The sequence below is a fragment of the Sturnira hondurensis genome, unplaced genomic scaffold (genome assembly GCF_014824575.4).
Source record: "Sturnira hondurensis isolate 20B ecotype Veracruz unplaced genomic scaffold, ASM1482457v3 Scaffold0002840, whole genome shotgun sequence".
Taxonomy (NCBI): domain Eukaryota; kingdom Metazoa; phylum Chordata; class Mammalia; order Chiroptera; family Phyllostomidae; genus Sturnira; species Sturnira hondurensis.
In genome coordinates this window covers 15,844,850-15,870,699 of record NW_028075471.1, presented here as the reverse complement: position 1 = coordinate 15,870,699, position 25,850 = coordinate 15,844,850, and the positions used below count along the sequence as shown (strand labels likewise).

Genomic DNA, 25,850 nt, shown 5'->3' with positions numbered 1-25,850 from the left:
TGATAAGGGGTTAATATCCATGACTTATAAAGAAATACAACTCAACACCAAATACCCTAAACAATTCAATTAGAGAAAGGGCAGAGAACTTGAATATACACTTCTCCAAAGAGAACATATAGATGACCAATAGACATATAAAAAGCTTCTCCACATCACTAATCATCAGCAAAATGTGAATTACCTCACACCTGGCAGAATCCTCCCAATGAATCAACAAACAAGAAAGACGTGGAAAAAGGGGAAACTTTATGCATTGTTGGTGGGATTGTATATTGGTGTGGCCACTAAGGAAAATACTATGGAGTTTCCTCAAAATATTGAAAATAGACCCCACAACTCTACTTCTGGGTATTTATTTAAAGAAATCACAGACACTAATTTGAAAAGATATATGCACCCTTATGTTCACTACAGCATTACTTGCAATAAACAAGATATGGCAGTTTAAGTGTCCATCAGAAGAACAATGGATAAAGAAGAGGTGGTACATATAGTACACAGTGGAATATTACACAGACATTAAAAATAAAATTTTGTCATTTGCAATAACATGAGTGACCCAGAAGGTATTATGCTAAGTGAAATAAGTCAGACAAGAACAAATACCATATAATTTCACTTATACATGAAATCTAAAAAGGAAAATAAACAAACGACAAAGCCGAAACAAACTCTTAAGTGCAGAGAATAAATTGATGGTTGCCAAATGGCAAGGTGGTTGGAAGGAATGGGTGAAAAAGGTGAAGGATTAAGAAGTAAAGACTTCCGGCCAAGATGGAGGCATAGGTAGACACACTGTGCCTCCTCGCACAAATAAAATTAAGGACAACAAAAATTTAGAAACAAAAAAACCCACCAGGTTTGACAGAAAATTGAACTGTATGGAAGTCCGACAACTGTTCAACCAGACCGGTAAAAGGGGCAGAGTTGGCGGCTGGCAAAGAGGGGTTGTGGGAGGAAAAAGCAGTAGTTGGTGGTCCTGGGCACACAAGCAGCAGCTAGCAGACCCTGGGTGCAGGGTGGCAATGGGAAGATCCAGTGAGGTGCGCAAAGCCGCTGGCTGACTGAGGACACACATTCACATGCAGATAAACCAGGCAAAAATGTGGAGCAAGACAGACCACACAACCCAGGGCCCAGCACTGGAAAATAAAGCCTCAAAACACCTATTGAAAACACTTGTGGGGCTTGAGGTGCTGGGAGGGACTCCCAGCCTCACAGGAGAGTTTGTTGGAGAGATCCACAGGGTTCTAAAACATACACAAACCTATCTACCCGGGAACCAGCACCATAAGGGCCCAATTTGCTTGTGAGAAGTGGCAAAAGAGACTGAAATCTGAGAGAAAGCAGAGAAAGCTTCATTTTTCCCTCTCTGACCCCGCCCCCACATACAGTGTCACAACCCAGTGACTGTGTTGCCCCACCCTGGTGAACACTTAAGGCTCCGCTCCTCACTACAGGAGTGACCTGACCCCCCCCCCAAAAAAAATGGCTCAAACAGAAGAACACATCAAAGGCCCAGAGCCAATACATCTAAGCAACCAAAAGAGAGCCAACCTATCAGATGCACAGTTCAAAGCACTGGTGATCAGGATGCTCACAGGATTGGTTGATTTTGGTCGCAAATTAGATGAAAAAATGAAGGCTACACTAAGTGAAATAAGTGAAAATGCACAGGGAACCAATAGTGATGGGAAGAAAACTGAGACTCTAATCAATGGAGTGGACCAGAAGGAAGAAAGAAACAACCAAATAGAAAAGAAAGAAGAAACAAGAATTTTAAAAAATGAGGAGAGGCTTAGGAACCTCCAGGACATCTCTAAATGTTCCAACATCCGAATTATAGGGGTACCAGAAGGGGAAGAGGAAGAGCAACAAGTGGAAAAATTATTTGAACAAATAATAAAGGAGAACTTCCCCAGTCTGGCAAAGGAAATAGGCTTCCAGGAAGTCCAGAAAGCTCAGAGAGTCCCAAAGAAGTTGGACCCAAAGAGGAACACACCAAGGCAATCATAATTACATTAGCCAAGATTAAAATGAAGGAGAGAATTCTAGAAGCAGCAAGAGATAAGGGGACAGTGCCCTTCAGACTGTCAGCTGATCTCTCAGAAGAGACCTTACAGGCAAGAAGGGGCTGGAAAGAAGTATTCCAAGTCATGAAATCCAAAGACCTACATCCAAGATTGCCCTATCCAGCAAAGCTTTCATTTAGAATGGAAGGGCAGATAAAGTGCTTCTCAGATAAGGTCAACTTGAAGGATTTCATCATTACCAAGTCCTTATTCTATGAAATGTTAAAGGGACTTATCTAAGAAAAAGAAGATAAAAATATGAACAGTAAAAAGAGAGCAAACTCACAGTTATTAACAACCACACCTAAAACAAAAGCAAACTAAGGAAACAACTAGAACAGGAACAGAACCACAGAAATGGAGATCACATGGAGGGTTAGCAACAGGGGAGTGGAAGGAGGAGAGATGGGGGGAAAGGGTACAGAGAATAAGTAGCATAGACGGTAGGTAGAAAATAGACAGGAAGAGGGCAAGAATAGTATGGAAAATGTAGAAGCTAAAGAACTTATGATACATGGACATGAACTAAAGGGGGGCAATGTGGGTGGGAGGAGGTATGCAGAGTGGAGGGGAATAAAGGAAAGAAATAGGACAACAGTAAGCATAATCAATAAAATATATTTTAAAAAGTACAAATTGGTAGTGGTAAAAATAGTCAAATGGATGTAAATTATAGCATAGAGAATATAGTCAATAATATTGAAATAACTATGTGTGGTGTCAGATGGATACTAGATTTATTGAGGTAATCACTTTATGAGATATGTACATTTCTAATCACTGGGTTGTGTATCTGAAACTAATATATTGTATGTCAATTATAATTGAAATATATATTTAAAATTAATTAATTAACATTCCATAGAATTCAAAACAGTAAAAAATTAAAACTAGATTAAGCAGAGGTGAAAATTATAGGGATTCCGATGGTCGTTGGAGTCTGTCTCTCCCCAGCGTTTCTGCCCAGTGTGAGATACCCTGGGAGCCTCCGGCTCTCATCCTCGCAGCTTTGAGACTCCAGGACAAATGAGAAAAAACACTCCTTCCTCCATGATCTCTATAACTAGTGAGTACAAGGACAGAATATTATTGGTTATTCCTGAGTCACACATTCCCATGATATGGGGGCATAAGTTTAGATTTATCCTACTCATTTGGATAGTGACCTCATTGGAAAGCAGGGATCTGTGATTAGAAAAAGGTGAAACAGACCCTGAGCAGGCAAAAACAGCAGACACTCTGATTATTTCCTAGTTTTAACCTTCTCGTGTGCTTTCACAGCCATAACCTGACCTTGCCCCACCTCTGTGTTTGGTCTGGCAGCCTTCACCAGGCCCTTCAACTTGGCCATCTCATGGTGTTAGCCCTTCCTATTGACCTGATTCTGAAATTGGTTATCAAAATTGAAATTGCCCAACAGCAGTTAAAAGTTTTTACCATAGAAAATGTCCCATGAGTTCTCTTAGTAGTCTATCCAACCCAATGAGCAAAGTCACCATTCATGGAATTTTTACTTCCCATATGTCCAAATAGAAGGCTTCTCCAACTATAAAGTAATTTCCTATTTTCCCAATTAGAAGATTCAAAACAAATGTTTTGGGCCAACTTGAACATATAACATTGAAGAAATGTAGATGAAATAGTAGATTAGTTTTAACATTCAAGGTTATTTTGTAGCTTAATCATTAGAATGATTGCAGTCTTGCACTCTCCCTCTTTTTTTAGCCTCTTCACTTGCATCCGTGTGTTGGACCTGAAACAACAGTCCTTCTCTAAGCCATCCTTGTGGCTTTTCTAAGCTCAGCACCTTTGTTTCTGTCTCAGTACTTTGAGCTGCAGCATATCTTGAATCTCCATGTGCGATATTTCACTGGGAGTACTATGGTGTGACTTTTTATTCCTTTTCCCATTCATCCCGCAGGTGCACATACACAGTCTCCCAGAGTAACCACCTACTGCATAGCCTTTCAAAGTAGTGTTTAAGTAGTCTGTTTATTCTAATATCTAACCCCTCCAACTGTCAGGTCACATGCATGAAATAGTTACTAAATCTGTAGTAAATTTTTTGTCACCTTTCTGCTGACTTCATTGAATAACCTGTATAAGCATCCAAACTTGGTAACAGGCTGTTGTCTTCCTCAAAAATACATTACAGTTCAAGGAAGTTAGAGTCTTAATAAGACTTGAAGATAAAGTTACTTCCTCATTTCTGAGGAATAATATTTTGGGGGTTCAGTCATGGGAGGGCACCTGAACCTTTATTAACATAAATGTATATGCCTATGTGTTTTGCATGTATTATCTCATTTAATTCCTCCAAAACTGCTTATTAGGTAGGGATTTTTATCCCCATTTTACTGAGAAGGAAATGAACTCTCAGAGCAGTCCACTAACTTTTCCAAGGACAGACAGCTACAAAACACCAGGTTTGTCTGACTCTAGAACTCATATTCTTTGTCATACCACACAACTTTCACAAAATGCCAGACTGTTTTTTTTTACAAATGAAGAAATGTGGTATCTGTTATGCACTTTTACTTAACCATTCTAAAAATAAGTGGATTTACTATTTTTCCTGTATTGTGTAATACAATGGAGGACCCCAAAACCATAATTTATTTATAAGAAGTTGTACATTTATCCTTACATGTTTAAACTTCAAAGTACTCTCCATTTGGTACAAAACACCTATCAAGACATTTTTTCCATGGCTCAAAACAGTTTTTGAACTCATCAATTTTGAACCCTTTCAGTGCTTCTGCCATTTTTTGTCTCACCTCCTGCACATAAGCAAAATGTTCCTTTTTGAGGATGTTTTTTATCCGGGAAAACAAAAAAAAAGTTGCTGGAGGTGAGAACGGGTGAATAGGAAGGGTGAGGCATGGGGGTCATGCTGTTTTCTGGTCAAAAACTGAACACTCAGTGTAATATGGGCAGGTATACTGTTAAATCACCCATCATGAAATGGGCAAACACAATGAAAGAGTCTTCAAAAAATTCACTGAACCCTTGCATAACAATGCCAGCTGGTACACTGATACAGATGGGTTCCTAGAATGCTCACTCACCTCGCTGGGGAAACCTGTACTACAAGGGTCCTGCACTCTAGAAGTAATTCCAGTTTGGGGGGAATCCCCCCTCATATTTTTCTCTCTTCCTCACCTTGAATGTATTTTTATGTATTACTTATCTATTGAGTAACTTCTATAGGAATTACTTTGTTAAATGCAAATTAAAAAATAAATCTTTTTTTGAGACTACAGTCCTGTAGCCAAGATTTTTGTTTATGACTAGCCTCACTGACTGATAGCACAAAAGTTGTCCTATGAAGTTATTAGCTTCTTTTGGAGTGTAAAAGCAAAGTTGAGTTCAATATTATTTCTATTTGTATACATTAATTAACCAACTTCATTCAGCATACATGGAAGCTAAACAGTCCAAATTGCAGTTTGGATTCTTAGATGGCATAGCCCATGTCTGATTAATATCCAGCCTAAATTGAACATTATCAGTGAAGTTTAGAAAACAATAAACATTTCATCAGGTGCTTCAAACATTCAAAGCATAGAGACTTTAGGTGGCCAAAAGCAATAGCATAAGTGTTTAGTTATTGTTGTTAGGTTTTCCCTCTCCTTGCTCTCCTGACTCCTGTTGAAAGGCTTTTGTTTCTAATCGGAGCGACAAACAGTAAGGTCATTTCCTTATGACTATACGGCAGCGGAAGGCGTCAGGGGGGTTTAAGGTCCCTACTTCCACCAGCCTGTAGTTGGAGAAAACACACACACATGCAGAGAAACCACAAGCGCTTAATACATGTGTCCTTTGTCCTGCACATTCTCTCCAGTCCCTTTAAATGAGCCGAGATCATGGTTCAGAGGTAAGAACAATTTCTCTTATAATCTTCTCACTGCCGATAGTGTAATGTTGCTCTTACTGGCATTTCTTAACAAAATCTTAGGCATATTTTAATATTATACTAAGGTGGACCAAGTATTAATCTTCAGAACCCAATTTTCAGAAAAGGAGACTACAAAAAACGTTTATTTTGCTTTTTTTCCAAAGAATCACTCTTTCTAAATAAGAATTGAATTATGCTCCAGTTTGATACTGAAGTGAAGATGGTCCTTGCCGCTCATTCTTTTGGAGGGTTTTCCTGTCATTGCTTTAAATGTTATCTCTTCTCCCTTCAAGGTCCTAAAAGGCTGATTTCTTGTTTTCACTTCGGAAATTCGGTAGTTACTGCTGAGGTCTATAATTCTACCTCACCTTACCCTCCACCCAACCACTATCTTTTATCTTTCTTTTGTTCTTTAAAAAAAATTTAAACACTAGAGCTCTTTATAGATGTGGGAAGGAAAGCAAGACTGCAGGAACTGTGTCAGTAAGCAGCACGCAAATGCTTTGAGGTTGGCAGTTGCTAATGATCTCAGCAGAGTGTGTTTGGGGGCTTCTCTATCCTTGTCAGCTCTTGGCAGCACAGATCCTGTGGGGGCCTAGAACTCATTAGTAATTTTCTGAAAAGGCCTTAATGTTTATCCCTGTCTTATCTCAAGAAAGGAGCAGGAAAATTAAATTCTGCCCCCCCATCCTTGTTTATGACAAAGATGGCTATCAGATTCGGCAGTTCAAGGTAGAGATCTCAGAAACACCATTTTGGGGAATGGCTATCAGTTAATTAATAAAATTTTTATGATTTGTCAGAGGAAGTCTTACATCCTAATTAGAGGGAAGCTTTTTTTCTTTCCTTCCTTGTAATGTGGTTATGGTAAACTCATCAAGTCCACTCTGTGTGTCTGTCCATTTTTTCTTCCACGGTAAGTAGATGTTAGAGATGGAGGAGGGGAGGAAAATCTGCGTAGATGTCAGAAAACAAAGGAAATTGTGAACCAGGAGACCGCAAAGCCCTTGGGTATAAAAGGAAGTCTGTGGAGGAAGTGGATAGGAGAGGGGAGAGAAGAGAAACATCAAGGAAATAAATATATCACAATAGGGACTGGGACAGTGCTCCCTTACTATAATACAACAAAATAGTGTGGCCTTAGAAATGAATCAGTTGTCCCTAAATCAGTCCTGTCTAAAGGTAGTGACTGATCTGAAGGAGTGAAAAAATACATAAATTATCCAAAATGTAACCCTCCGTCCTGGATTGTCGTCACGGCATCATTAGATGATCCTATGACTCAGGCCACAGAAGCTTCCTAGAAGTAAGATCATCGTGCACAGCAGCACTTTCTGGAATCAGAAACTACACTTCTTATCAGAGGATCTAAAGCATTCCCAGGCACAACAACATTATCCTTCCCTTATAATCATAATCTCCCATATGAATAGGCCTGACTGATTCCAGTGGCTTATTAATATCAGGTTGATGCTGCTTTAAGTATATCAACTCAGACTCCTCTATCTTGAAGATAACTAGGCCTCATGTAGCTTCTCACACTAACATCTGGCCCAAGGAGTGCCACTAGCACATAAAATTTAGTACTAAAAGAAGGGGGACATGTTAGGAAAGGCGATAATAGTTATCCACTAGGTATTTTATCCTCTTAATTTTTCAGCAAAGCAATCTAGATACTGAGTAAAAGGCAAAGATGTCGCCTACAATAAATACCTCAGAACAGAAAAAACAAGTAAATAAAATAAAATATCCCCAGGCACACCAAATCCCACCCCCAACCACATTCCTTGTGTTCAAATGTACCATTTACTTGGTCCTCCGCTTGGAGTATGAAGTTGTCCCCTCTTATCTGCAGGGACAGGTTCCAAGACTCCTGGGGGTACCTGAAACTGCAGGTAGTACTGAACCCCTCTGTATACTATGTTTTCCCTATACATACATAACTATGGTGAAGTTTACTTTATAAATTAGGCACGGTAAGAGAGTAACAACAGTAACTAATAATAAAATAGAACAATTATAACCATACACTCTAATGAAAGTTATATAAATATGGCATTACTAAGTAAATAAGGCTGGATTGAACACTGGGACTGAGATACCTCAACAGTCAGTCTAGTAACTGACTAATAGGTTGGAGCACATATGGGGTGGAGACACTGAACTAAGGGATGATTCATGTCCCAGGCTGGATGGAGGGGACAGTACAAGATTTCATTACACTACTCAGAATGGCATGCAATTTAAAACTTATGAATTATTTATTTCTGGAATTTTTCATATAGTATTTTAGATGATGGTTGACTGAGAGTAACTGAAACTGCGAATAACAGAGGGCCACTGTACAGGGAGGTGGAGGTTCCTATGCCTCCCAGTAAAGAGAGTACTCAGTAACTATTGGAATAGTGGTAGCCAAATATCACTGGTTGAGTTGAATCATTAAATATATTTAAGTCACAGAACATTTGAGCTGGAAGAAATCTTGTTTAATTCCCTCATTCTATTGTTGGTAAGATTGAAATCCAGAAAAATGAAGGAATTTTCTTAAAACGCATCCCATTACAGTCAAGGTACAGCCTACCATTTGTGTGTCCTGTGCCCTGATTCTGTTCTTTGTCCACTGCTATGATGTTTCTACAACCTACTTATTGCTTTGCCTGATGTCTAGCTTCTGTGCATTTCATGCAGCCGGTTTCTCTCATGCACACATTTCTGTCTTGGACTAGACATGTGGGAGTTGCAGCCCCAATGAGGTTTTGCATTGCTTCCAGCTTCGGGAAGAAATCAGAGGGCAGGTGCGTGAAAGACCTTATGAAAAAGAACCAGCAGTCTTATTGCTAGTCACAACAAGCTGTAGCCCTGGCTAAAATGTACTAAAAACACTTTCTCCTTGTTTTGTAAGGAATCTGAAAATATTAGTGAGCTCTTAATAGAGGCCCGTCTGCTTAATTTTAATGCAAGAACAAAATTATCGCTTATTCCTGAGACAAAGCTCTAATGAAGACTTTTTTCTTGCTTACTGTTGGAGAACTACAAAAACGTTTAAATAAAAGACTTTTTGTTAAATGGAAAGATAAAGATGAGAACAGGTAAAATATACATTAGCATAGGTTAATGCAATCTGGCAAGATTAGGCAAACTGTATTGTTCCAATAAAAGCAATCTGAAAAAAGGGAAACATTTGATACATTCTCTGTTTATTTTGAATGCTTTAAAAAAACAAAAGCAAAAAAAAAATACTTTGCAGGTGGTCCTGTAAAGGTATGTTCACCTTTGACCCCATGTATTGGTTTGTTTTCTCTTTTGGTTTTCTTTTCTTCTATCATTGTAAGTTAAAATGAACAAGTCAGCAGAGTTTGTACTTGATCTTTCAAGATTCTACTTTATACCACCCTATCAAATGTGTTTATATTAGGTTTTCAAATCAGGAATAGAACTAGTCCAGAAGCTGACCTTCTATAATAAACTCTTTCAGGTACAGCAGCGTGCATAGCTGAAAAGCACAGTAAGCAGAGAGAACTGATCCCAGGTCTAACTGCCACTTTTCTGACAAGCTCTGTGACCTTGGGAAGCTCATTTTTCCTATCCAGGCCTCAGAATCCACATTTGTTGTAAAAGGTGTTAGACTAATGCTGAGGCTCTTTTTCATCTTTAAAATGCTCTGATTATCTGTAGTTCCTTTATGTCACCCAAATAAATTGCAGCGCTCTCTCTTTGCTCTCTTCCATCTCTCCTCTCTCTTTGATCCTTTTTTCTGTCCTTCCTTTCTTCTTCTTGTCCTTCCTTCTTTCCACTGACCTTTTCCTTTTCACTGGAGAAGAATTCAAGGCTAGGACTACATGACCAGATGTCTTACGGTGCCGATGGCATCATAAGATGGTTGGAGAAAACTGAGTAAGGTAAGGTTGAAGATGGAGAAATTACTAAAACTACTAACTGGCATCAGACACTAGATGTTGTCTAGGGCGAAGTCAGGACCTTGTGGTAATAGATATAACTCTTATATTAATTTTTTTCAACAGACTTTTTTTTATTGTTGTTCAAGTACAGTTGTCTCCATTTTTCGCCCCACCACTCCCTGCCCGCAGCCATCTCCACCTTCCACCTTTGATCAGATCCCTCCTTGGCTTCATCCATATGTCCTTCATACATGTTCCTTGACAACCCTTCCCCCATGCCCCTTATCATCCACTCCCACCTCCCCTCTGGTTACTGTCAGTCTGTTCTTAATTTCAATGTCTCTGGTGATATTTTGCTTGCTTGTTTGTTTTGCTGATTAGGTTCCACTTATAGGTAAGATCATAGGATATATGTCTTTCACACCTTGGCTTATTTCATTTAGCATAATGCTGTCCAGATTGATCTAAGCTATAGATAAGGATAAGAGCTCCTTCTTTCTTTCTGCTGCATAGTATTCCATTGTGCAAATGTGTAACAGTCTCTTGATCCACTCATTTATTGATGAGCACTTAGGTTGCTTCCAACACTTGGCTATTATAAGTTGTGCTGCTATGAACATTGGTGTGCATAAGTTCTTTTGGATTGGTGTTTCAGGTTTCTTAAGATATATATATCCCAACAATGGAATTGCTGGGTCAAAGCACAGTTCCATTTTTAGTTTTCTGAGGAAATTCCATACTGTTTTCCACAGTGGCTGCACCAGTCTGTATTCCCACCAACAGCGTATTGGGGTTCCCTTTTCTCCACAACCTTGCCAGCTCTTGTTGATTGTTGCTTTGTTTATGATGGCTATTCTGATCAGTGTGAAGTGGTATCTCACTGTGGTTTTAATTTGCATCCCTCTGATGACTAGTGGTGCTGAGCACTTTTCATATGTCTCTGGGCCCTCTTTGTGTCCTCCTTGAAGAAGTGTCTCTTCAAGTCCTTTGCTGATATTTTAATTGGATAGTTTGTCTTCCTGGAGTGAAGTTGTGGGAATTCTTTATATATTTCGGAGGTCAAACCCTTGTCTTAGGTATCATGGGTAAATATGTTTTCACATATAATTCGTTCCCTTTTCATTTTGTTGATGTTTTCTTTAGCTGTGCAGAAGCTTTTTATTTTGATGAAGTCCTGTTTGTTTATTCTTTCTTTTATGTTCCTCGCTCTAGGAGACATATCAATGAAAATATTGCTGCATGGAATATCTGAGATTTTCCTGCTTATGTTCTCCTTAGAGATTTTCCTGCTTATGTTCTCCTTAGGGTTTTTATGGGGTCACAACTTATATTTAAGTCATTTATCCATTTTCAGTTTATTTTTGTGTATGGTGTAAGTTGGTGATCGAGTTTCATTTTTTTGCATGTAGCTGTCCAGCTCTCCCAACACCATTTGTTGAAGAGGCAATTTTTACTGCATTTTATGCTTCTGTCCCCTTTGTCAAATATTAATTGACCATAGAGACTTGGGTTTATTTCTGGGATTTCTATTCTGTTCCTTTGGTCTATGTGTCTGTTCTTATGCCAGTACCAGACTTCTTTGATTACTATGGCCTTGTAATATAGTTTGATATCAAGTATTATGATCCCTCCTACTTTGTTCTTCTTTCTCAAAATTGCTACAGCTATTTGGGGTTGTTTATGATTCTATATAAATTTTTGAAATGTTTGTTCTATATCTGTGAAATATGTCATGAGTACTTTAATAGTGATTGCATTGAATCTATAAATTTCTTTGAGTAATATGGTCATTTTGATGATGTTAATTCTCCCAATCCATGGACACAGTACATGCCTCTATTTGTCTGTGTCTCCCTTAATTTCTTTCTTCAGTGTTGTGTAGCTTTCTGAGAACAGGTGTTTTACCTCATTGGTTAGGTTTGTTCTTAGGTATCTTATTTTTTGTTGTTATCACCACATCAAATGGAATTTATTCCTGATTTCAGTTTCTGATATTTCATTGTTGGTGTGCACAAATGCCTTTGATTTATGAATATTGCCTTTGTATCCTGTTGTTTGCTAAATTCTCTTATTATTTCGAATAGTTTTTTTTTGGTGGAGTCTATAGGATTTTCTATGTACATTGAGATGTCATCTGCAAACATTGACAGTTTTCTTCAGTGGAAAGAAATAAAAGATACTGGGGGGTGGGCTGGGAGGGGAGTGGGGGGAGAAAAACTGTACTTGAACAATAATTAAATAAAAAATATATTTAAAAAGAAAAGAAATAAAAGATGCCTTTTATTTCTTTTTCTTATCTGATTGCTGTGGCTAGGACTTCCAATACTATATTGAATAGAAGTGGTGAAAGTGGACAACCTCGTCTTGTTCCTGATCTTAGTGGGAAAGCTTTTAGTTTTTGCCCCTTGAGCATGATGTTGACTATGGATCTCTCTTGTATGGCCTTTATTATATTGAAGAATTCTCCTTCTATTCCCACTTTGCTGAGTGTTTTTATCATAAATGGGTGCTGTACCTTATCAAATGCCTTTTCCACATCTATTGATATGATTGTGTGATTTTTGTCTTTGATTTTGTTTATGTGATGTATTATATGTATTGATTTGCAAATATCGTACCATCCTTGAATCCCTGGAATGAATCCCACTTGATCATGGTGTATAACCTTTTTAATGTATTGCTGGATGTGGTTTGCCAATATTATGTTGAGAATTTTAGCATCTATGTGATATGGGCCTGTAGTTTTCCATTGTGTTCTTATCTGGTTTTGGGATTAGGACAATGATGGCTTCATAAAAAGAAAGTGGGAGTCTTCCATCCTCTTGGATTTTGGGGGAATAGTCTTTGAATGATACAGGTTAGCTCTTCCTTAAATGTTTTATAAAGTTCTCCTGTAAAACCATCAGTCCATGGCTTTTGTGTGCCGGCAACTTTTTGAGTACTGCTTCAATTTCATCAGCAGTTATTGGTCTGTTCAGGCTTTCTGCTTCTTTTTTATTCAGTTTTGGAAGATTATGTTTTTTAGAAATTTGTTTATTTCAACCAGGTTTTCAAATCTTACTATGAACAACTATATGTTGTTCAACATATAGTTGTTCATAGTAATTTCTTACAATCCTTTGCATTTCTGTGGTATCAGTTGCAATTTCTCCTCTTTCATTTCTAATTGTATTTATTTGGGTCCTCTCTCTCTCTCTCTCTCTCTATCTCTCTTTGATGAGTCTGCTTAAAGGCTTGTTAATGTTTATTTTTTTAAAGAACCATCTCCTGGATTTATTAATCCTCAGAATTGTTCTTTTAGTCTATTTAGTTTAATTGTACTCTGATCTTGGTTTTATTTCCTTCCTGCTCCTCGCTGGAGTCAAAGAGCTTAATCAAATGTCCAAGGGCACAGAACCAGTAATTTAAAATGCTGCAAAGTCAACCTATTTTCTTTTCTGTTCTTCTAAAACCTGTCCTTGAAGCTAACATACCTGGTCATGGCTTCATTATGTGGAGTGTCGGCCACACCCAATAGCCAATACACTCTAGAACATTTCTGTCATCACAGGGTTCTACTGGACATTGATGCAAAAGACTGATTCCTTAGCCTCGTCTCTGCCCTATCTTGATTGGGAAAGTGAGAAGTTCACTTAATGTGACATATCTCATGACTATGCACCAAAGAAAAATAATTTCTGGTCTCCTATGACCAAACAAAAATGTGTGGTCACTATTTTATCCCCAAGAGGCTGACACAGTGTGTGGGTGCTCAAAAAATATTTATTTATTGGAAAGCAAACAAAGCCATGAATGAAGCCAGCAAAATGGGCAATATTCACAATTTTGCAAGAATTGGGTATTATATAATCAGAGGGAAGAAATTATAAAACAGAATAATATCCAATTACAGAAAAAATAGTCCTGGTTGTTTTTAATATAGTTTTCATTAATAATTTACCACTGTGTTTGCAGAGGAAGGAGACACATAAATTTGTGTAGAAACAAAGCAGGACTTCAAATGGCTGTAATACAAAACAAAGGCATTATAATGGAACAAAGTGGAAAATTCTACAAATATTTCTAATTCTCAGGCACAATATTTGTGGACATCTAAGGGATGACAAGCAGATGTTTGACTCTGGCAGGTCCACACCTTCTTCCTTCATCCTCAATCCTTGCCAGCACCAAGGAACTCACTTTTCTTGTTTAAATAAATCACTTTCTCTTTGATATAACTCTTCTCCTTTCCAAAGCATTAAATCCTTAAGGTGTCTGAAAAGGTAACAGCAATTAGAATAATTGTTCCCAAGCCATAAAAACTAGGGCTTTTATTTCCAGAGCTGTTATAAAAGTTTTTCAACTTCTTGAAAGTGTGCTTCTTTTGACTGATCTCAGTAGAATATAGGCTTTGAGGACTGAGAGAGGGATTCCTCGAGGCCGGCAGGCTGTACTGATGGACACTGAAGATGCTTTACAATTCCAATGTGATGTTGTGGGAGTCTTTGCACCATGAAATGCCCAAGCTGAAGTATTGTGTGCAGAGCTGGCTTGTATTTCAGGGTGTTTTTTTCTTTTCCTTTATTTTTCAGTAAATACTTATAAGGATGTGGAACTTGTTTGAGGCAATAGAAAACAGGAACTCCACATCTGGATCCTTGGATCTGTACAGCTTTGTGACAGAGAAATCACATCCTTTCTTTGGGTCTCAGTGGCCTCATCTACAAAATGAGGATATGACATTTCTGGCACATTAAAACTTATTAAGTTAAAAAGAAGAAATAGAGGTGAAGGCACTTTGAAAGTTTAAAGTATTCCAGACAAGTTGGGTGGTGTTACGGCTAACTGGAACATTCAGACAAAGTTTGTTCATGACCATAGCTACTTACTCTTTCCCTTTTGTAGAATTCAGAGGCAAAGAGAACCTGCTCACCACCCACTCAATACCTGAACATGGCCTTTGAGAACATCCACTGTGAAAAAGTCTATAGCAATTGCTTGGTTTTTAGTAGTGAAAATTTTAATAACATTATTTAAAATTGCAGGCATTTTAAAATGAACCTCCCAGCCCCAGGAGGGGGTTCTATTATTATCCTCATTTTCAGGTGAGGAAACCAAGGCTCAGGAGAAGTGAGGTACCCTGCACAAGGCCACACAGGTACTAAAGAGCAGAGTTGGGCTTGAAACCCAACCCTGACTCCAGAGCCTATGCTCTTGACCCTCATACTTCTTAAATAATATATTACATGTACTTTTAAAAGGAATAATAGCTGTTTCTTATGGAATGGTTACAATGCACTAGGCAAAATTCTTCCCATTTCACAGTGGTTACTCAGAAATGGTAAGCAGCTTGCCTGAAGTCTCAAGCAAGTTAGAGGCAGAACCAGGATCAGACATTATGCCCATCTGATTTCCTAGGGACTGGCTTCCCAACCCTGCCCTGCACCAAAAAGCTGAATGGGCAGCTCCACCCTGTATTATCCCCCTGACTAAAGCAAGTGTGATCAAGAAAGCACTAGGAGTTACAGATCTAAATGACTTCCTGATGAGTTTGCTTAACACCCCGTCCAAGTCACTTTTAAGCACCCATGATGCTTGTTTAAGTGCCCAACCCATGACATCCCTTCAGACCCACTGCTCCAGATCAGCAAATCCAAGAGACAACACTGAGCCAGGGTCATGGGGTAAATATTTGGTTCCCTGGCTACAGCTGCAAGTGTTGGGTAAGATTTCTTCTCACAGGTCTTGTTCCTTCTGACAGAGGCAGAAGGGAACTGAGATTAGTAAGAGCAGTAATAAAAATGGGGAGAAATTTGCTGACAGAGCACAATGACATGTGCTCAATTCTGCTTACAAATGAAAACGCTGGAAACAGCTCTCACTAATGCTTCAAAGTTATGGTGGCTTCCCTAAGCAGGCAAAAGCATGTCAATGGTTTAATAGATTCCAGAAGAACAGTAGCTACACAGTGGGTTAGAATTTGGTAATTAAGAGAAAAAGAAGTCATTCAGTTTCCAATGAGACCTGAACAGTAGAAATGTTAGAAAACTCAAAAGTGAAGCAAGAGAATCATTCATTCCACGTATATTTGTTAAGCCCCAGGAGAGGCTAGGCACTGTCTTAGGAGACAGCAAAGCAGCAATAAATAAAACATTCTGGTGGCAAATGACAATGAGCATGAGAGGTGAAGTCCTCAGTCAGGAGACCCTCAGAGGTGAGCTTGCTCACAGGGCATTTTATTGGAGGTATGTGTAATGATAAATTACATAGTTATACATGAATCTTTGACTGCACAGGAGATCTGCACCCCAGCCCCCAGTGCTGCTGAAGGGTTAACGGTGCAAGTCACCTTTCATGCTGGCTTCTGTTTGCCAAGCTCTGTGCCAAGTATCCTGAGCACAACTGTTCTGTTGGGAGATGTATCAGTCCCATTTTAGAGGTATACAAAATAAGTCCTGGGAAAGTTAAGTGTGCTGGGTATTCAACACAGCTCTGTCTGAATGTGGAGCCTCCGTTCTTTCAGCTTTGCCACATGGTCTCTCAATGGCCTCAACATCCTGACATCATGCTCTGAGCCAGCACTCTTGCCAAGACCTCCTCCTCCCATTGAGCCTCTCCAGGATGTAATGCTCAGTATTAAACAAGCAGCTCTCTGGGGAAAAGGGCACCAATTTGTAGCACTTGCCAATTTCCATGGTGTAAATGCTCTCACTGTCACCGATTTCATGCTACCAATTAACATCACTTAGCTGGAAAGAGGTGAGCACACCATTAATTACCAAGGCTACCATACAGATTCAATAGACATAAATCACCTCAAGAACAAAGGTAATAGTGAAATGTCATAAAATAATTGGAAAGTGACAAGTTTTGAGCATTTGCTACCTTTGCTTTTAATGTAATTTATTCCATTGTAAGTTTATAAACTTTAATGTAATTTAATGTAATTAAATTACATTTTAAACTTTTAATGTAATTTATTCCATTGTAAGTTTATAAACTTTAATTTTTAATATTGGTTATGCTTAACTACCAGCCTTAAAATGGGGCAGTGGGCCCTTAGAGGCTGTTCTGAGAGACCCCATGTCACTACTCCCCCTCTGCAAGGGTTCTTTGTCCCTCATTCTATTCCCTGGTGCTCTCCCAGAAATCTTTTTGGGCTCCTTTTTAATATTACTTTTGTCTTCCTGACCAAAATCTCTTGATTTTGTTTTAATCCTTGAATATTGTGTTAGCTTCAAGAAAAGACTGAATCTCATTTGAAAACACAACATGCATTAGGTGACAAAAATAATTCTTCACTAAATATTAGAAGTGTCTAAGTTGAGAGAGAATGTTTCTTCTGTGATGTTATATTCAGTCAGTCCTAGACATTATGATTAAGAATTTTTCTATCTTGTCCCAAATGAGGTTGACTTATCTATTTTCACAGTTTGGTAATGCTCTTCTAAATCCCCTACACAAATATGGCAGTGCCACCAGCCAAGCTAGGCTCTGGACCTAATAAAATCTGTTTGTATGAATTGTAAACTCCCTAAGGATTTATTTTAACCTCCACTTGTGTATGGACCACTTAGAACAAAGAGACTTTGAAAAGCATAAGTCAGAGACATTCTAACAGGGTTGATGAAAATTTGAAACATGAAAACTCTGACAATGAGTGAGTACTCCAAAATTAATGTAAAGTTGGTTTAGGTTTTCTGGTTAAGTTTTTATTTTTAGGTTTCAGGGCAATGTATGTGATTTGTTTGCTCTGTGAATGCTTATGTTCAGCCCAGAATTCCAAGTGAATAAACAGTACCTAGACTATCTGTAACTTACAAGCACTGCCCTTTATTTTTAAAATCTCTTCACCCTAACTGTGCTTCTCTTTACTTCTAAGTCTTTGGAAAGCATAGTACTTTTGCTCCTTCCTACAGACTGTTTTTCATGGAAAAAAAGAGAAGACTGACATTTGGCAAAGCAGAAAGTTTCCAGACCACAGAGTACCTGCTACTTACATAATTGCCGAAACTAAAATTTCCATTTTCTACAAGGCGCCTGGAGAACTTTGTTTGTGGTCAACCTGGATGGCACACCAGAACTAAAACCCCCACAGCCCACAGGCTATACTCTAGGCTTTTCTTGGTTACACTCTGTGACTTCCTGTTGACAGTATCTGTGCCCTCCCTTGTTTGTTTTTTTTTCTTTCCTTTTTTGACTCATTGATACTGTACTGTGACATCTAAAAATACAGCCTAACAACTGGTCTTAAGTAAAGAGGATATTTCTTTCTGGAAAAGAAGAGCAGGAATATCCTGCATGATTTTCTGAAAATAAACACTTGACAGTCTCTCATCTAAGTTTCTAATTGGAAAAGTGCAGAGTATTTATAAAAGGAATCCTGCTTTTCACTGAAGGTTTTTTCCATGAAGAAGGTTCCATGAAGATGTGTTGCCTGTTTTTTTCCTTGTCGTTTGGTGAACTCCTTGTTTAAATTGGCTCAACCCCTTATTAGTCAGGAACCTCAGGCAAGTTATTCTCAACATCTTTGTGGTCTCAGCTTCTTCAGTGTGAAATTAAGGGCACGACATTTATTTCAGGGGGGTTGTGAGAATTTGTGAGACTGGATAAAATGTGTCTCAGAGCATATGACATAGACAATGCAGGCAGCACACATCCATCTCCACATCCTGTTGGTGAGAACGAAAGTGGCTGACACAAGCCACCATCTGGTCACAGTCAGATAAGGCTCAAAAGTTTGTGAAAGTTCCCAGCTTTGGGCACAGAAGGAAGCTAAAAATGGGGTTCTTGAGTTAACCTGTTGATTTATCACTAAGAAATTAAAATGGAATTAAGTTCTACCGTCTGGGTTGCCCAGTCCTTCCAGGGTTTAACTGGTGGATAGATTTTCAACTTGAGTATGACAGTTTGACCTCTTATTAATCCAGCTTAACTTTTTTCTGAGAAAAATATCATTCATCCAACTCAAAATAACCACTTACAGTTAACATAACAACAGTTAACAACGTACAAATCATTTCCATTAATGATAGTACTCATTGCACTAGGGTGAAGCTGATAAGGCATGTTAGGCAATTAGCACAGACCATAACAACCAAATTCTGCCCAAAAAGCAAAGTTTATTACGGCTGACAGGATTATCACCTATACCTTTTGTGTAGATTTTAGGTTCAACCCTCACTAGTACTATAAGATATATACAAAGCTACATGGTATTGATTCTTATCATTCCCATTTCTCAGAGGCACAAGCTAAGTTCAATGGCCAAGCTGAGACATAAGCCTAGCCTTCCTGATTCTAAACCCTGTGCACTGCTCAGAAACACCAGCCTGGGGTGGCCTGATGACCAGCAGCTCCAGACCTAGTCAGTTGTTTTGTTCTTTCTTTCTTTGAAACCTGGCCTTTATTTATGCCAGCCTCAGGAGAGATGGCTATCCTCTGATAAGAAGTTGTCTTTTATGAGAACACCTTGTCCAGGGACAATCTGCCAAGCTGACCGAAATTGCTTGCCAGGTGGACACTAGAGCTACAGAAATATCTGTCCCCTGACCAGCCTTTCTTGTTTGCTATCCTCCAACCTCTGCCACAGACAGGAGCTTGCAGTTGAGTGCTATTGTCTAGAAAACAGGGTTATCCCTCCCATTTCTGCTGGGAGTTGCTTGCAAAGAGCAGCAGTTCACTGTAAGTTCTCTCCATCTGTTTCCTCATTTGTCATGTTTCCTGGGTAAGTACAGAGTTTTGAAGTAAGCTTTGCACATGCCAAGAAATTCATTCCAGTTGAGCTATTTCAGAGCTCTTACTGTTATCTGAAAATAATGTATTTAATGATTAATATGTTTTTTTCCTTCTTTTTACCTCTAGAGCAGTCGTTTTCAACCAGGGGTGATTTTGTTCCCCAAGAGACTTTTGGCAGTGCCTGGAGACATATTTGCTTGTAACAAAGCAAATATGGCAGGGTGAAGTGGGGTGTTACTGGCATCTCTTGGATGTAGACCAGGGATGCTACAAACATCCCACAATGCACAGGACAGCCCACAACAGAGAGTTATCCAGCCACAAATGTCAATAGTGCCAAAGCTGAAAACCTGCACTCTAGCACAAGCTCCAGAGACAGTGGCCTTGCTTATCTCATTTGTGAATATATATTAGTAGCCAGCTTAGTGCTTGCACTTAGAAGCACTCAGCAAATATCGGTTGAATAAATGAGCAGATGATCCAGAGACTTTCCACACTGAATTATTGCATTGTGTACTAGAGTACATCTTGAGCCCAGCATAATGTGGAGTCAGGCCTAGGCAGCCACATAACTGATTGATGTCATCCTGTATCCGAAGTGTTCACATCAGCATGAAAGAGCCAGCAGCCCAACAGGTGGGGATGAATTCCATCCTGAGGCTCAAAGGAAATCAACAGCAAACACATAGACAGATGCCCATTTTTAGAAGGTGCCCATATATCTTCAGTGAAGAACCAAAAGATAGCCAAGCATGGTCATTACAGAAGCTTTGCTTCTCCTCTAGTCTTGCTTCTAGTTGAGCCAGAAAACTGTGGTTTGGAGAACCCAGATCCAGCTTTTCTAGAACAGTGTTGTACTTGGCAATCAAATATGTGAAATCCCTCAGCTCTGTGTGATTTAATATATAAGGCTCATCTGATGGGACATATAGCGGAAGTAATACAACATAGCATGGTCTATGAAGTGCATAGATTGAAGAGAATGGGCTCTACAATCACGGTGCCTGTGTTTATGACCTAAGCTGACTCTTCCTATCTGTGACCTTGTGTGATGGGAAAGGTCAGTCACATACCTTCTGTGAACCTCAATTTTCTCATCTATACAATGAAGCTAGTATTAGAATCTGCTTCCAATACTAGCTTCTGTCTAAATGTAGTCAACACTCACAGGGTTGTATGAATGAATTGAAACGGCCCTTGTAAATTAAAGGTAGGATGCTGGACAGACCCAGGGACAGTTAGCTAGCTGTCATTACTCATTAGCATTTTTCCTAAGGCAGATAGTTAATTTTCTTTGGTAAGCTGAATTTACCACCTCTTTATCACTCCCAACTCCTGCCCATTTTCCATTCTTCCTTTGTTCCTTTTATGCCCCCTCTCTTTCTTCCTCTCTCCAGTCCCTCTTTTTCCTCCTCACTGCCAGTAAACCTGAGAAAAAGGGAGAGAGAGAGAGAGAGGTACCAGAGTCCTGCTTTTTTACAACTAATGGAATATGAGGTTCTACATGGTCCTCTGCAATTCAGTTCGGCCATCTATAAAGTCTAAATGTCTTACCACTTAGGGTTAGATACTGTGTGTGTGAAGTGCTTAGCGCTTCTAGGGCATCCAGCAAGTGCTTAATAGAAACTAGGAAAGTCATTTATTGATACTGAGAAAGCAGCTCCCAATGACTACTCATTGGGAAGGAAGTGCCCTTGAAACCTGAGGGGAAAATCACAGCTGGCATAGCTTGGAGACATGTGTCAGTAAAGGCCATTATCTGAACGCAAGTGTCAATAGCTCATGTTCAGTCAACACTCACAGATGGTATAAAGGGGCCCTGTTCAGCTGGGGTTGACATCATTTGAGTGAAATATAAAACTCCATCCACTCAATAGAACCTAAAGTAAGAATGTCCTAGATACATGCTGTCTGCCTCTCTCCAGTTCCTTCAGAGTAACTCATCTGATGAGTTTAACAGCACACCTTGTTCTCTGGATGGAAAGCTAGCTTTGTACATGTAAGTCTGTCTGAGCCAAGGTTTGGGAGATGTTTTGGAACATCCTCATTTAGCATTATGCTCTGTGAATTTAAATAATTTGTGATTTTTTTCATTGTTTACTGTGTCAAGGTTCTGAATAGTTAAGGTTCCTTCACTGGGCAGATATTTATTTACCACGTTCTCACTATGTGCCCTGCACTGTTGTTCTAGGCCCTGGGGATACAGTGGTGAACAAATCAGTCAAGGTCTCTCCTATGAAGTTACCTTTTGATGGTGAAAGATAGACAAGGATGAACAAAAAAAAAGGAAGGGAAATACTAGCTGTAAAGAAATGAAAGCACTGTGATATGGGAGAGCTCTACTTTATTTGAGGACAGGGAAGGCCTCTTGGAAATGGTGTCATTCGATTTAAGGTCTTGGAGAGGCAAAAGCACCCAATCATGCAATGATCTGGGAAACAGTAGTCCAGACAGAGGGAACAACATACTCAAAGTCTTGAAGTAGGAACAAGGTTTTGTTCTGAGGAAGAAAAGGAAGCCACTGTGTGGCTAGTGTGGCAAGGCAAGGCAGACAGATGTATTGGAGATACAGTTAGAGAGTGGGGGCACAGGAAATGCAGGCATTGGTGGTGAGGTGAAGATTCTCCACTGTGGTACATGAGAAGCCAGTGGGTAAATTTAAGTACAGTAAAAGGATTGATCTGTATTTTAGAGATATCACTACACCACCATGCAGAGATTGCACCACATGTGGCTCGGCAAAAAGCATGCGGCCTGGACAGATAGCTGATGTTGCATGCATCCAGGCAAGGGGTAATGATGGGTTAGACTCTGGACGAGAAACCCCACCAAAAATCTTGAGGAGCTATTTTTGTGATGTAGGCCCTCTTGTGCTAAATTTTCAGAAAGGGTCAAAAGGGAATGTGGGTGGGCAGGAGGGGGCAAGTAAGCTTGCTATTTCCTTAGCAAACTTTTATACTTCTGTATCCCAAAGAACTACTAAACCAAAGCAGTCTGGGTTCTGCTCTTTTTTTATAGCTGTTGTTTGCTGTTGCTCTCTAAGCTGATCTCAATCACCCTGAATGGTCCCACACTGCCTTGTGCGGGCTTGCCTTTAGGCTTCTCTCTCTCTTCTCCTAAATGAGGTAATGGGGTGAAGATCGGAGGAGGGGTATAATCACACAGAATGAGCTCAACTTTGTGTTACACTACACTCGAGTGTTCCTGGAAGCTAGAGGTCTGATCTGAGGCCAATTCTTACTGCCCCCTGATCTTTCTCATTTGACCAGTGACCAGAGGGACAAGTCCCTCCACCAACATGCAGCACTTACTCTGAGAACCTGCTCTGTCACCTGGGTAGCAGATGCAGGGCAGCCACAGGCCAAGGTGGGATATTAACTTGGCATACACTGGGCTCTAACGGAGAGGGAGATGGTGGGAAGGTGCTACATGGAAATCTCCAAATGCATTGATGCTTTTGGCTGTCACTGGGTAGGGGTCAAATCTGAAATTTCTGATGGTCCCTGTGGGACTCAAAAGTGATTCTCTATACCTCAATTTCACACACAAACAGAGAGGAAATTTCTTATGGAAAGAAATTTGCACTTTTTAGGAACTCCTTAAAATGAAGTATAGTAACCTATCTTAGCAAACTGGTTTTTGTCTGGGATGAGCAGACCAAAGAACTAAACAGAGAAGACTCTTCCATCTTAAAGAAGGAAGTTTGTAATGAGACATGCTCATTTACTTATTCTTCTTCTAAGTGGTATTATGGAACTGCTGTTTTTGTAAAGAAGGCAAATTGTCAGGATAACCAAGTAGAATGTGAAATGGAAAGTCAATATCTTTCATGTCTTCCATGGGTAATAATTACAATGAAAAATGGGGTAGCCCTGACTGATGTGGTTCTGTGAGTCGGGCGTCATCCCGCAAATTGAAAGGTCACCAGTTCTATTCCGGTCTGAGCACAAGCCTGTGTTGTGGACCAAGTACCAAACTGGGGGTGTGTACGAGTCAACTAATCCATGTTTCTCTTGTACATCAATGTTTCTTTCCATTTCTCCCTCCCTTCCGCCTCTCTAAAAAATAAATAAAGTCATTTAAAAAAGAAAACAAAACAAAAGAAAAATGGGGTAATAACAAACACAAGCTCGGGAGCTCGTCTGCCAAGGCTGGAATCCCAGCTCTGCCTCTTAAGACCCATGTAACCCTGAGCAAGTTACTTGGCCTCTCTGTGCCTCAGTTTCTTCAACTGTAACATGCAGATAATAGAGAGATTCACCTCATAGCATTAAATGAATCCCTATATATTAAACATATTGAATGTTCTCAATAAAATTAGGTGATGTTTTTATTTTTAAAATTGATTCTGTATTTATGGATATAAGTATTGTGATCCATGAATAGCTTCCTACAAATATAACTCCTGTTGTTGAAATTAGAAGGTAAAAGCCCGGGCTGGTGTAGCTCAGTGGATTGAGCGCGGGCCTGTGAACCACACGATCACGGTTCGATTCCCAGTCAGGGCACATGCCTGGGTTGCAGGCCAGTTCCCATCAGGGGACTCACGAGAGGAAACCATACATTGATGTTTCTTTCCTTCTCTCCTTCCTTTCCTCTCTAAAATAAATTAATAAATAAATAAAAATAAATAAATAAAATCTTTAAAAAAAAGAAATTAGAACGTAAAACATCAATGGGGTTCATGTTTTAAATAAATAAGAAATGCCTAGTTTGGTGTTTTCTTTTTTGTAGTTTCAGGTTTTTTTAATTAGAAAAAAAGTCAACCTGCTGGCAGAGAGGCATTTGAATAAGATGGTATTGTTTATTTGGTGAATAGCCTGTGTGCAGCATTTATGTTCTGGCCTGATGATCACTGTCTTGAGTTTTAATCTCTGGTCTCCCATTAACTATTTGTGTGGCTTTGGACGGGTCCATTCCTTACTTTCCCCAGATCTCAAATAAGCAGTGTTTATTAGATGCCTTGAAAATTCTTTCTATTTATAACCGCTACACTTCTAACTACTCCTAGTGAATGCATTTTTCTCTGGAACCAAAAGGATTTTTAGGCCCATTTAGGACACTCTGTTTTCTATTTTTTGCCCACTCATCTCACCATCAAGAAAGGGCTGTGTGTGGGGTTACATGGGAGGCTGTCCCCAAGCTGACACTTGGCAGTGTACTGAACACCACGTGTAGCTAAGTGCTGAAGAGTTTGAGCTTTGGGTTTGGTCTAGTTCTGCCATTGATGAATCTTGTTATTTCTAATCTCTTTAACATCATCCACTCACAATATTGGGATAAAACTATCTACCTTATGTGAGTATCACAGGATATTAATCTGTGAAAAGGGCTTAGTGCAATGCCTAGAACATAGAACCTGCCTGTTAGTCATTTTATTACTGTTATTATTAAAATGCCTCGCTGGTGCCAGGCACACAGAATGCACATAGGAACTAGTCAGCCCCCCTTTTTTTATTTCTGCTCCATCAGCTCTGGAGAATATTTCTGCCCTGTGATTGTTAACTGGCTTGTTAACTTTACCTGTCATTTATCTTCTTTAAAACAGGTTAGTAATAATCTTATTAAAAAGCATCTTTTTTAATGGGAGAATAGATGGACTACAGAAAGATTTAGCTAAATGTTTGTTAATTTTCAAGCCAATAAGGACTGTAATAAATGTGGCCCTCAGAAGTGGTGTATGTCCCTCTCAGGATGACATGTGGATGTGTCCCTCTCAGGATGACAAAGCAATCAGGACATTGCTTATCATAATTATAAAACATTATTTTGAGTCAGATCCTGGCTTAGAACTTCTGTGCAAGTTACATCATTTCTCAAGCCTGTTTCCTAGTCACTAAAATGACATACCCCCTTCATGGGCTTGTGCAGAGGTTGAAATACTACACATTAATCAGGGTTAAGTGTCAGCACTTTGCCTGCTGCACAATGTCTTTGAGGTAGGTGAAGTTTCTTCGTTAATATCACGTGAACTTGAATCAGAGTTTGCTAATTCACATGATGGGACTCCCAGAAACCTTCAGGTAATAGGGTTAGGGGAGCCACAGACCACAAACCTCTTCTAGAGATAAACATCAGTGATTATGAGTTGACAACTTTACCATATTAGTAACATTATTGGGGGAAGTTCATCCTTTGGAAAACTTTTGCCTTGATTTACAGTATGGATACTTGTGTTATCTTATGAAGATGCTTTTAGTTGCAAGAAGCAGAATCCAAGTCAAGTTAGCTTAAGAGAGAGGGGAAAATGTGGATTTACTG

General features: G+C 39.3%; 1 protein-coding gene across 5 annotated transcripts in view; it reads left to right on the top strand.

Moving 5' to 3' along the window:
- The window catches only part of FRMD4B (FERM domain containing 4B), a 199,286-nt gene that overhangs the window by 31,342 nt on the left and 142,094 nt on the right, over window positions 1-25,850 (top strand). The window contains exon 1 of one of the 5 annotated variants that reach the window (XM_037040930.1): window positions 5,914-5,952. The exons of 3 other annotated variants lie outside the window; for them this stretch is intronic. In XM_037040930.1, coding sequence (XP_036896825.1) covers window positions 5,929-5,952 — 24 coding nt within the window. In that variant the 5' untranslated portion in view covers window positions 5,914-5,928. Of the gene's footprint in view, window positions 1-5,913; window positions 5,953-25,850 lie in introns of those variants that run through there. One more of the 5 variants, XM_037040932.1, reaches the window with a different exon arrangement.